Raw genomic sequence first — 13513 nt, 5'->3', positions numbered from 1 at the left:
CCAGATTTGACCTCCGGTGCCTTTTGGAGAAGCAAAATTCATCCGATCTGGTTGAAATTTGGTACGTGGTGGTAGTATATGATATTTAACAACCATGCCAAAAGTGGTTCATATCAGTCCCGATCCCGAGATTTGGTTTTGGAGCCTCTTGAAGGAGCAAATTTCATCCGAGTCAGTTGAAATTTGGTACATTGTGCTAGTATATGGCCGTTAACAACCATGCCTAACTACGTCCATATCGGTCTATAGTTATATATAGCCCTCAGATAAATCGATCCCCAATCACACACAAATTGGTCCATATCAAGTTCATAATTCTATACAGCCCCCATATAAGCGACCCCAATATTTCAATTGTGGCTCCCTACGTACCGTGCAAAAGTCCATATCGATTCGTAATTATTTGTAGACTTACCTACACATTCCTTTTTTGTCTAATATATACCACGTATGAACAAACTTACAATTTAGAAAACTATTTAAAATACCACAACCCAAGTAATTCGATTGTGGATGACAGTCTTTCGTAGAAGTTTCTACGCTATCCATGGTGCAGGGTACATAAGATTCGGCCTGGCCGAACTTATGGCCATACATACTTGTTTTAATTGTCTTACACTCCCGTGTTTGATTAAAAAGTTATTTGTATCAATTAATTTTTAAATTAAAAATTTTAAAATTATCAATCATTTAATTAATTAACTTAATGCTTTCATCTTGATTAAAAAGTTAATTGTATCAATTAATTTATTAATTGTAAAAAATTTTCAACTTCAAATTGGAAATATTTTGGTGATATTTTTTTCTGTGTATATATCAGACTCTAAACAATTTAAATCAGTGATGGAATCATTTTCGAGAAAACGCTACTAATTTTATATTTCGAAGGGAAACTTGTCCTCTCACATGGATCTGAGAAATATCGGTCCAATCAACTTCATTCCAAAATAAAATTCTTTCATGTCGACTTTGATAATGGAATTCCCTTTGTCTAAGCTATTTGAACAGAAATTGTAGTTCTAAGTTTTTTTTTTAAGATTTAGAATTTTGTTTTCAATTTCGATGATTTTCTATAAAAGATTGCAATCCACTCCAAACAGCATTTCCTGTGTAGTTTATTTATTTTTAAGTGAATAAGCCACTGTGCATTTATCCATATAACAGAGAACAATGTGCACTTTACTCTTTTGTCGAAAGGGTGAAGGAAAATCCAAGTGAAATCATTAAGAGAGAGAGAGAGCTTCAACACAAAGTATTCAAAAGAGAATGCTTGGTGTTAGTCATGTTACCTTCATTGTATTCTTTGCAAAAATAAAAAGTTTATCTGGATATGGTGCTTTTGTCAATTCCAAAAACAAAAATACAGATAAAGATTTTGCAAAAACCAACAAAAAAAAATTATATCTTTGGCTTGGCATTCATTTTATATCCATACCACCAAGTTTCGTGTGGTTATAATGCTTGCGAATGACGTTGTATGAGGTGTTTGGGATATTTGCGATTGTCTTACAATCATTCAGGAAAACCTAGCTGACTTGCCGTCCGATAGCCATAAAGGCCATTCAAACTCAAACTGAATGAACCAACCAAGCAACTTCCCTCAAACAATCCATCCAACAAAACATCAACAAAATCATCATCATCAACGAGCCAAAAACAACAACAACAACAATGAGGGCCACTCTACCAGAGATAAAGATTACTTTTTATAAATTCACTCACTCAGTCACTCATATTATCACAAGAATATCAGCTGTTTGCCACACAGAGCACCGCAATACAAAATCCACCACACACACACACACACTCTCTCGTATACACAATACGGGCCATGCCAACAACAGCAACAACGACAATATCAAAATGAAAAATCAACATGCGCTTCGTACGTATGTTTGTATGTACATATATTTCGCGTTCGTTTCGTCGTCTCGTATCTTTGTATCTGACAGTAAAAATTTCATTACTTAACGCTCATTTGCTTTTCAGTTTACTACAGAACGTGAAACAAGCAACACAAAAGTGCCGTCTCGTCGTCATCGTCATTGTCGGTTGCCGTTTGTCGTCGTGTTTGTGTTGTATAGTCGTACTTATATTGGTATCGTTTTGTCGTCTTTACGCCCGCCGTTATTATCGTCATCAAGTCAGGCAGTCACACTGTTAGTTTAGTCTACAGTTAGTTTTGAGTGTTTTGTAAAAATTATAAAATAATTTTTTTTATTCACAAAGTCATCGTTGATAAAATCAAAAGCAAGCTTTGTATATTTTTTGTTTATAAAATCGGGAAAATTAAAACAAAAATAAATAAAAACAAAATATAAATGATTTTTATTGAAAGAAAATTGAAAACCCAAATACCCATAAGAAAAAAATTATTGCTAGTGGATCATCTATAAAAGCAAAAGAAATTTGAAACAAATTCAATTGATAAACCCCAAAACCATTATGGCCGCCTACCCCTTAAACCAACTCTAGCCCACATATCATAGGTCACATTACTCTAATTTACAGTGGCTAACGTGCGATATCTTCATGCTAAGAAAACAACAACAACAAAAAACCTAATCCCAAGTGCTAATTCTCCGTTTCTATACCTCTATTGGGGTTGTGCCCTATCTTGAAATGTGTGCAAGAAAGTGTATTTCGAAAAAATTTCTATATCAAAATAATTCAAAACCAATTCTCAAGAATTTCTTTAACTCCAAGTGAAGTGAGTGTGTGTGACTTTTTGCAAAAACCCTAAACAAAAAAAAAAGAAAAAAGAATTTCAATACCCATAATAGCAAAATATCGAATTCGAAACTAAGTCAAAGCTAATCAGTGAAAGAAAGACCTAATGACCAAACTAAATGGAACAAGAACGAACACAATGTAGAGTTCTTGTCCGTCCATGAATTAAGGCCTCTTATGACAAGACAACAACAACAAAACCAACGACAACAATTGCAGCAATATGCATACAAGCAGCAACAAACAGCTGATTAGAAAACAAACAAAAAAACCTAAAGTGGATATTAAATAACAACAACCAATCATACAGTACCAGCAGTTGCAGCAGAGAAGCATTACCACATACATTCCCCCCATTATTTAAGTACAACAACGAGAAGAGTAATAACGAGAGTAACAGTAACAACTACCACAACCACAACAACAACAACAGAAATGTTTGGTAATAGTTTTGATAATCTGATCATAATATCATTTTTTCTATCTCTGAGTGCACTCAACCAAACCACTCACTTGCTATAGTGATTAAGACAGTTAAACAAATAATAACAACAACAAAAAATATAGAAATTATATAAAAAAATTTAAAAAAAAAAATAAATAAATAAATGAAATCTATGTGACCTAGTGCTGATTTAATAACAAGTTTGGTTTACTTTGGATTTTGTGTTTTTTGTTAACCCCGATTATGTGAGAGACTGAAATGTGAGTGAGTCAAAATTATTGATAAGTCGATAATAATATAATAATAAGTCGATAACATTTAAAATGACGATAATATTTATAAATTTATTAAAACAAAATATGAAGACATTATAGATGTGATATTTTCAGAGATATATTTTTCATTTTTAAATTTTGTGAAAAAAAAAATATTTTATTGGAAATCAGCTGATTTTAATATATGATAACAAAAAATTATTTTTATTAATTTATTTATTATCAGATTTACAATCATAATAAATTATGAAAATAAATATAAAAAAGATTAGGTGCTAACAACAAAACAAAACAAAAATTTTTTCCAATAATTTTATTCATATTTGGAAAATAATTTGGATATTTGGAATTAATATTAATTTATAATATATCGAAAAAATATAAAATGTCAATAATATTTATAATGTTACTTATGAAAACTAATAAAAAGATATTAGACATGTGATATTTTGAGAGGTATAATTTTTTATTTATTACACTGAAAAAAAAATAAAATTTCAGGATACCTAACACAATATTAAGGATAAATATCTTAAAAATAAGGGCATATCAATCAAAAGAAAATTCACAAACTTTGGTTTAATATTTTTTTCCTTTACATATATGACACGAATCTTTGAAATTGGGTCTCTCAGTTAACGTCGCATGTCTTTGAAATGTGGGTATTTTTTTAAAGTAAAGAAAAACATATTTGATTTATGGAAATAATCTTTAAATTAACTGAAATATTGGGTCTAATTCTTATTTTGACGATCTTTCATCTTTGGTTATTTTTTTTTGTTCGTTTTGATATTAAGAATTTTTCTTTACTTTGTAGGATCTATTATAATTTGGAATTTCTAAATGGCATTTATTTGTACATTCATATCTTTGTTAATATATCGAAAAACGAGAAAATGAGCTTTGTAACTTAATTTTAAATTTGAAGAGTCTAGATTCAAAGCTCTATAGTTCCCTAAAAGTTTTCTTTATTTTAAAGAAGTGACATCTTTGGCTCGAAATCGATATCAAAATCCTTAATTGGCTGCTTTGAGTTCAAGTAAACGTTTTTTTTTAGTGTACAAACAAAAAATTAAAATTATTTTTTCAACCTCGCAAATTAATTAATCGTAAATCGATTATTTGATTGTCGATGAAATTTTTTGAATTATAAAAATCAAATCGATTTTAAATTTATTCAATGAAAATGGATTTGCGATATCGCTGAAATTTCTATAGTTATGCAAATGAAATTAATTTAACATCATGAACTGTCAAATTGATTTTAATTTATATTTGTGAATATATTGCTTGTAAATTTTTTTTCTTACTGAAAATTATCGATAACAAAATTCGATAACACAAAAACATTTTTTCCTGTTGCAATCACAGAATTAATTGATCCAATTAATTTTTTAATTGAATTGTCTCACGAAAATGATAGCTTCAATCACAGTTTTAATTGGGCATCAACAAAATACTTGATTAAAAAATTAATTGATTTCATTAGCAAATTTCAATTAATTTTTTATTGATTCAATGAAATTTTTAATTCATGTTGATTGCAAAATTCAATTAATTAATAATAATTCAATTAATTTTTAATTAAAAACGAAACTATAGTATATTTCAATCACTTTCTTGAACTTTTTTTAACCCTTTTTAGTTTGATTCAAAAATTAATTGTTTCCAAAAAAACAATCAATTAAAAAAATATCCATAATTTTTGAACTGACTTACTCTTCCGAGTTTGATTAAAAAGTTAATTGTATCAATTAATTTTGTATTTGAACATTTAAAACAAAATTCAATCATTGACGTAATTGACTTAATGATTCCAGTTTGATTAAAATGTTAATAGTATCATTTAATTTTTTAATTGAAAAACTTTCCTACTTCAATCAAACTTTTAATTGGAAATATGTTGGTGATATTGGGAAACCAATCGATAAAAAATTATAACAAAATTTTATCGAATAATATTATTGATAATTATTAGTTCTTATACCCTCCACCATATGATGGGGGTATATGAACTTTGTCATTCCGTTAGTAACACATCGAAATATTGCTCTAAGACCCCATAAAGTATATACTCGTATATTCTGGGTCGTGGTGAAATTATGAGTCGATCTAAGTATGTCCGTCCTTCCGTCTGTTGAAATCACGCTAACTTCGGAAGGAAACTAGCTATCGACTTGAAACTTGGCACAAGTAGTTGTTATTGATGTAGGTCGGATGGTATTGCAAATGGGCCATATCGGTTCACTTTTACGTATAGCCCCCATATAAACCGATCCCCAGATTTGGCTTGCGGAGCCTCGAAGAAAAACAAATTTCATCCGATCTGGCTGAAATTTGGTACATGGTGTTAGTATATGGTCTCTAATAACCAAGCAAAAATTGGTCCACATCGGTCCATAATTATATATAGCCCCTATATAAACCGATCCCCAAATTTGGCTTGCGGAGCCTCCAAGAAAAATAAATTTTATCCGATCCTGTTGAAATTTGGTGCATGGTGTTAGTATATGGTCTCTAATAACCAAGAAAAAATTGGTCCACATCGAACCATAATTATGTATAGTCCCCATATAAACCGATCCCCAGATTTGACCTCCGGAGCCTATTGGAGGAGCAAAATTCATCCGATTCGGTTGAAATTTGGTAAGTGGATTTAGAATATGGTCCCTAACTACCATGCAAAAATTGGTCCACATCGGTCCATAATTATATATAGCCCCCATATAAACCGATCCCCAGATTTGGCTTGCGAAGCCTCTAAGAAAAACAAATTTCATCCGATCCGGCTGAAATTTGGTACATGGTGTTAGTATATGGTCTCTAATAACCAAGCAAAAATTGGTCGACATCGAACCATAATTATATATAGGCCCTACACAAACCAATCCCAGATTTGACCTCCGGAGCCTATTGGAGGAGCAAAATTCATCCGATTGGGTTGAAATTTGGTTAGTGGATTTAGAATATGGTCCCTAACTACCATGCAAAAATATCGGTCCATAATTATATATAGTCCCCATATAAACCGATCCCCAGATTTGACCTCCAAAGCCTCTTTGAGGAGCAAATATCCGATCCGGTCGAAATTTGGTACGTGGTGTTAGTATATGGTCTCTAACAACCATGCAAAAATTGGTCCATATCGGCCCATAATTATGTATAGCCCTAAGTTATGCCCATAATTATGCGGAGCCTCTAAGAAAAACAAATTTCATCCGAACCGGTTGAAATTTGGTACATGGTGTTAGTATATGGTCTCTAATAACCAAGCAAAAATTGGTCCACATCGAACCATAATTATATATAGGCCCCATATAAACATATCCCCAGATTTGACCTCCAAAGCCTCTTTGAGGAACAAAATTTATCCGATCCGGTTGAAATTTGGTAGGTGGATTCAGAATATGGTCCCTAAAGGCCATGCAAAAATTCGTCCATATCGGTCCATAATTATATATAGTCCCGATCCCCAGATTTGACGTCCGGAGCCTCTAGGAGTAATAAATTTCATCCGAGTCGGTTGAAATTTGGTACGTGGTGTTAGTATATGGCCGCTAACAACCATGCCAAAATTGGATCGTAATTGTATATAGCCCCCTTATAAAGCGACCCCCGTATTTCAATTCGGCTTACCGCTCAAAACTTCATATCCGTTGGTAATTATTTATACACTTCCCTATATACCATATACCGGGTCAAGAGCTGAATTATATACATATTTAATCTGTTTTTTTTTAGTTTAATATATACCACCTATGGACTAACTTACAATTTAGAGGACGATGTTAAGAAGTTTTAAGATGGCAAGGTCATCGGAAAGTATTATCACAACCCAAGTAATTCGATTGTGGACGACAGTCTTTAGTAGAACTTTCTACGCAATCCATGGTAGAGGGTACATAAGATTCGACCTGGTCGACCGTTTTGTTAGAATAATAAATCGACCGTTTGTTAGAATAATAAATTCATGTTTTTTTCAAGCTCGAGGTGTTTTTTTTTAATATTTTATTTATTTTTCCCAATATTTCGCGAATACGATATTTAATCGCTTCGTCACAGTATTAAACACTTTGTAATTTAAAGGAGTCAAAATAATTTAAAAAAAAAAACCTCAAAGTAATTAATATTTAGACTTAGACGAAATGAAATCGGGAGGTTGGTCTATATAGATTCTTTACCAATGAGACGATAAAAATTAAATTCGTCTCAGATCTTTGTGGGCCTAATATACCTCTAGATTTACAACTTCAAGAAAATCGGATAAAAATTCCAAGAAGTAATATCGGGAAATTGGTCTATATGGAGCTATACCAAAACATGAACCGATACACAACATATTCGGCACACATCTTTGTAGTTCTGAAATACATCAAGATTTCGGGCAAATCGTATAAAAGTTACAGTTTATAGGAGCCCTATAAAAATCTTGGCTGAAATAGTCCATCTTCGAACCTGTCTCCCTGCAGACAAAAAAATCTAATCTGTGCGAAATTTCGGGGCGCCTGCTACATAATTGAAGACTGTAGCATGATTACCACAGGCAGACGGACATAGTTATATCCTCTTAAAGAGTCATAAGTGCCGGAAATCGATATTTCGATGTGTGTAATGACAATATTACTATGCCCCCATCAAGGATGGCATTTATGGACAGTCAAATCGATTTTCAAATCACTCAATACCATACATCAATTTTTCAATTTCAGTAATCCATTCTAAACAACTCCTTTGGAGTTCGTATTGGATATTGATTTTATCTTTAAGAAGATGCCAATATTGTATTATCATTTCGTACCTCATTTGCTACAAATCGATATAAATCGATATAATTTTTTCGAAAATTTACTAAACAAAGTTATTCCAAAATAGCAAATGAAAAGTCATTATGTTAGAAAAAATTGGGTTATTCATATTTCTTATATGAGAACATTCCACCAATTTAAATATCTCGATGAAGGCTTGTCGTTCCTCGTCACCAAGTTTGACTAGAAAAGTTTTTTTTTGAATATGTAACGCGTTGTGGAATTGTATTCATGCCAAACTTATCAGCTCTTTGGTATATTGCAAAATGCAAATTATCCAATATTTAACATTTTTTCGTTATCAAGAAAATAACTGAAATTTTTGTGATAAATTCTGCATATAATTTTATTTTTCATATTAATAAATCATATCGAAGTAGAATTGGAGAAAATTTTAAATTGGATGGGAATTTCAAATAACAAAATTTATAAAATTATCATTAAATATTTTCTAAATTTTTCTCTCGTCTTTAAAATGCCTCCTTTGCTTTTGAATATCGCCCTTATAAATAATGTTCATACATTTTGCAACATTAAATCAAATATTATATTTTTCTATAGCTAAAGAATTGCAACAAATCCACAGGATCACATATAAACCTACATTTGAATATCCAATAAATAAATACCCATTTGCTTTATCATCCACTCAAGTGTTACTAAATAACTACAATAACTACAACACTGCAATTTCTAATCTTATCAGACGGTAAACTAATTAAATTTAAATTAAATTCTATTTAAAAATGTAATTTTGAAACATTTTTTGTTATTGTAGTTTTTCTAATTACCAAAACAACCAGTAATATCACTACCGCCAACTTAGTGAGAACAAATTTCATTAAATCCTTACAAATACTCACCATCGCCCATGCACACACACACACATAGTCCATAGATACAAAAACAAAACACACAAGGATGTGTCTGGTATATCTACCTGCATATTTTTAGGTTAGAACGATTAAAGTTACATTCAACCAGCGAGTTAGTGGTATTCCTACCTATGCATGACTACATATGTGATAAAAATCCTGAATACAGCCATAAAACCAAAAAACAAACAACAACCATATATCCTTATTTAACACATATGCAATTGTATGCCATCATTTCTAATGCCAGGATATTCTTTCTTTTCTCTGGCCATATCTGTTACGAGTTATCTTTGTTTTTGGAAAAACTAAAGCATTTAAAAACCCTAATGGCAAGTGCCAATGAATTTATATTTTAGAATATACCTGAGATTAATTGTTAGGTCTAATTAAGTGAGATAGGGGTTTACTACTTAATTTAATTTAATTAAATTAAATTAAATTAAATTTAATTTAATTTAATTTAATTTAATTTAATTTAATTTAATTTAATTTAATTTAATTTAATTTAATTTAATTTAATTTAATTTAATTTAATTTAATTTAATTTAATTTAATTTAATTTAATTTAATTTAATTTAATTTAATTTAATTTAATTTAATTTAATTTAATTTAATTTAATTTAATTTAATTTAATTTAATTTAATTTAATTTAATTTAATTTAATTTAATTTAATTTAATTTAATTTAATTTAATTTAATTTAATTTAATTTAATTTAATTTAATTTAATTTAATTTAATTTAATTTAATTTAATTTAATTTAATTTAATTTAATTTAATTTAATTTAATTTAATTTAATTTAATTTAATTTAATTTAATTTAATTTAATTTAATTTAATTTAATTTAATTTAATTTAATTTAATTTAATTTAATTTAATTTAATTTAATTTAATTTAATTTAATTTAATTTAATTTAATTTAATTTAATTTAATTTAATTTAATTTAATTTAATTTAATTTAATTTAATTTAATTTAATTTAATTTAATTTAATTTAATTTAATTTAATTTAATTTAATTTAATTTAATTTAATTTAATTTAATTTAATTTAATTTAATTTAATTTAATTTAATTTAATTTAATTTAATTTAATTTGAATTGAATTGAATTGAATTGAATTGAATTGAATTGAATTGAATTGAATTGAATTGAATTGAATTGAATTGAATTGAATTGAATTGAATTGAATTGAATTGAATTGAATTGAATTGAATTGAATTGAATTGAATTGAATTGAATTGAATTGAATTGAATTGAATTGAATTGAATTGAATTGAATTGAATTGAATTGAATTGAATTGAATTGAATTGAATTGAATTGAATTGAATTGAATTGAATTGAATTGAATTGAATTGAATTGAATTGAATTGAATTGAATTGAATTGAATTGAATTGAATTGAATTGAATTGAATTGAATTGAATTGAATTGAATTGAATTGAATTGAATTGAATTGAATTGAATTGAATTGAATTGAATTGAATTGAATTGAATTGAATTGAATTGAATTGAATTGAATTGAATTGAATTGAATTGAATTGAATTGAATTGAATTGAATTGAATTGAATTGAATTAAATTAAATTAAATTAAATTAAATTAAATTGAATTGAATTGAATTGAATTGAATTGAATTGAATTGAATTGAATTGAATTGAATTGAATTGAATTAAATTGAATTTAATTTAATTTAATTGAATTGAATTGAATTGAATTGAATTGAATTGAATTGAAATGAATTGAAATGAATTGAAATGAAATGAAATTTATTACAAATAAATGAATAAAAAATGAATGAATAATTTCATTCACAAAAATTGAATTGAATTGCATTTAATTTAATTTAATCTTAAATTAAAATTATTTAAAAATGTAACGTACTGCCAACCAATTTAGAGAGCCTCCAGAGTACGGGATGCCATGCCGTTGCCGTCATCATAATCATCAACAATAATATCATGGTGATGATCTTAAAGCCTTCCCTGTCCCAGCTAAGTGGCCATGGACATCATCCTCCTCATCATCAACAGCACCAGTTGGGTTATTATCATCATCTTCATATTCCAATTTCGTACTGGCTTCGGTGGTGATGTTGGCGGTGAAGCATATTCGGTGCTTGTTGTTACTTGGGCACCAATTTTTTTTTTCCTCTCTCGTTTTGTTGATATCTTAAATCTAAAAACAAACCGAGAAAAATATAATAAAAGGAATTCTGCGGATTGTTGTTATTATTGTTATTATAATTCCTTGAAGTGGTCATATCAGTAAAATATAATCATCAAAACTAACAAACATACACATCCATACAAATATACAAGTAAAATAGCTCTAGACACTAACACACACATACAAACAAATAAGCCTGTGACCATTCGGACATACTAAGATATTTATCCATATGTAACAACGTACAGAAAACTAGTCATGGTACTCCCCACAATGGTTCGAATAGGATTTTTATATGCCGAAGGCCTTAATATAAGGCATTTAGCCATTTATTATGCTTAGTAATATTTTTGTTTTAATTTTACTTGGATTAGATCAATGGATAATCCATTTTAATATAAAAATAAAATATTTTATAAAATATTATATTTATTATATACATAATATTATATTTATTATATATTCCACAGTTTTTTTCATTTTTGCAAATCGGATGAAGATTGTGGGAAATGTATATCTTTAAATCAATTTAATTCAATATAAGCTCATTTAAATTTATTTTATTTAATTAATTTACAAAGATTTTCTTTTATTTTTTTCGTCCCTAATAAAAATATATTCAAAGTAGAATAAGTAGAATAATAATAATAAAATTAAATCACAAAGGCCTTATAAAACCCACTATACGACTTCAAGTGCACCAAAGTAATGAAGGGTTTTTACATTTTGTTGTTGATATTTAAACTAAAATACAACAAAAGAAAATACTATCCACAACAAATCTACATCGGATAGCAAATCTACAATGAAATGCGACTCTCGAGGACCAGGGCGATGTTGACCATTAAACTAAAAATATTAAAAGTCATTATTGTAAAAAAAAGAAACAAAATAATAAAAGAGATATTCGTCGAAATTGTCATTATTTGGTCAAAATTTTATTTCTATAGAAAATTTTGTCAAAACTTTCTTTCTATAGAAAATTTTGTTAAAATTGTATTTCTATGGAAAATGTTGTCAAAATTTTATTTCCATAGAAAATTTTGTCAAAATTCTATAGAAAAATGTAGAACGTAGAAGGTTTTGTCAATTTTTTTTTCTATAGCAAATTTGATTAAAATTTTATTTCTATAGAAAATTTTGTCTAAATTTTATTTCTATAGAAAATTTTGTTTTTTCTATTGCAAATTTGATTAAAATTTTATTTCTATAGAAAGTTTTGCCAAAATTTTATTTCTATAGAAAATTTTGTCGAAATTTTATTTCTATAGAAAATTTTATCAAATATTTTATTTCCATAGAAAATGTTGTCAAAATTCTATAGAAATATTTAGAATGTAGAAAGTTTTGTCAAAATATTTTTCTATAGAAAATTTTGTCAAAATTTTATTTCTATAGAAATTTGATCAAAATTTTATTTCTATAAAAAATTTGATCCAAATATTATTTCTATAGAAAAATTTGTCAAAATTTTATTACTATAGAAAATTTTGTCAAAAGTCTACCAAAATGTTATTGCCATAGAAAATTTTGTCAAAATGTTATTTCTATAGAAAATTTTGTCAAAATTTTATTTATATAGAAAATGTTGTCAAAATTCTATAGAAAAATTTAGATTGTAGAAACTTTTGTCAAAATTTTTTTCTATAGAAAATTTTGTCAAAATTATATTTCTAAAGAAAATTTTATTTTTTTTAGAGTTTTGTCAAAATTTTATTTCCATAGAAAATTTCAAAATTTTATTTCTATGAAAAAGTTTGTCAAAATTTTATTTCTATAGAAAATTTTATCAAAAATTTTATTTCTATAGAAAATTTTATCAAAATTTTATTTCTATGGAAAATTTTGTCAAAATTTTATGTCTATAGAAAATTTTGTCAAAATTTTATTTCTATAGAAAATTTTGTCAAAATTTTATTTCTATAGAAAATTTTGTCAAAATTTTATTTCTACAGAAAATTTTGTCAAAATTTTATTTCTACAGAAAATTTTGTAAACATTTTATTTCTATAGAAAATGTCGTCTAAATTGTGTTTCTATAGAAAATTTTGTCAAAATTGTATTTCTACAGAAAATTTTGTAAAAATTTTATTTCTATAGAAAATTTTGTCAAAATGTTAGTTCTATAGAAAAATTTTATTTTTGTAGAGAATTTTGTCAAAATTGTATTTCTATAAAAAAATTATCAAAATTGTATTTCTATAAGAAATTTT

At 27.4% G+C, this 13513-nt stretch overlaps 1 protein-coding gene across 4 annotated transcripts in view; it reads left to right on the top strand.

The window, feature by feature from the left end:
- ush (Zinc finger protein ush) overlaps window positions 1-13513 on the top strand; it is a 480112-nt gene that overhangs the window by 364129 nt on the left and 102470 nt on the right. Inside the window, exon 1 of one of the 4 annotated variants that reach the window (XM_075297145.1) lies at window positions 2011-3172. The exons of 2 other annotated variants lie outside the window; for them this stretch is intronic. In XM_075297145.1, coding sequence (XP_075153260.1) covers window positions 3166-3172 — 7 coding nt within the window. In that variant the 5' untranslated portion in view covers window positions 2011-3165. Of the gene's footprint in view, window positions 1-2010; window positions 3436-13513 lie in introns of those variants that run through there. One more of the 4 variants, XM_075297146.1, reaches the window with a different exon arrangement.

Source organism: Haematobia irritans, chromosome 2 (assembly GCF_050003625.1).
Source record: "Haematobia irritans isolate KBUSLIRL chromosome 2, ASM5000362v1, whole genome shotgun sequence".
NCBI classification, from domain to species: Eukaryota; Metazoa; Arthropoda; class Insecta; order Diptera; family Muscidae; genus Haematobia; species Haematobia irritans.
This window is presented reverse-complemented; position numbering and strand designations above follow the sequence as displayed.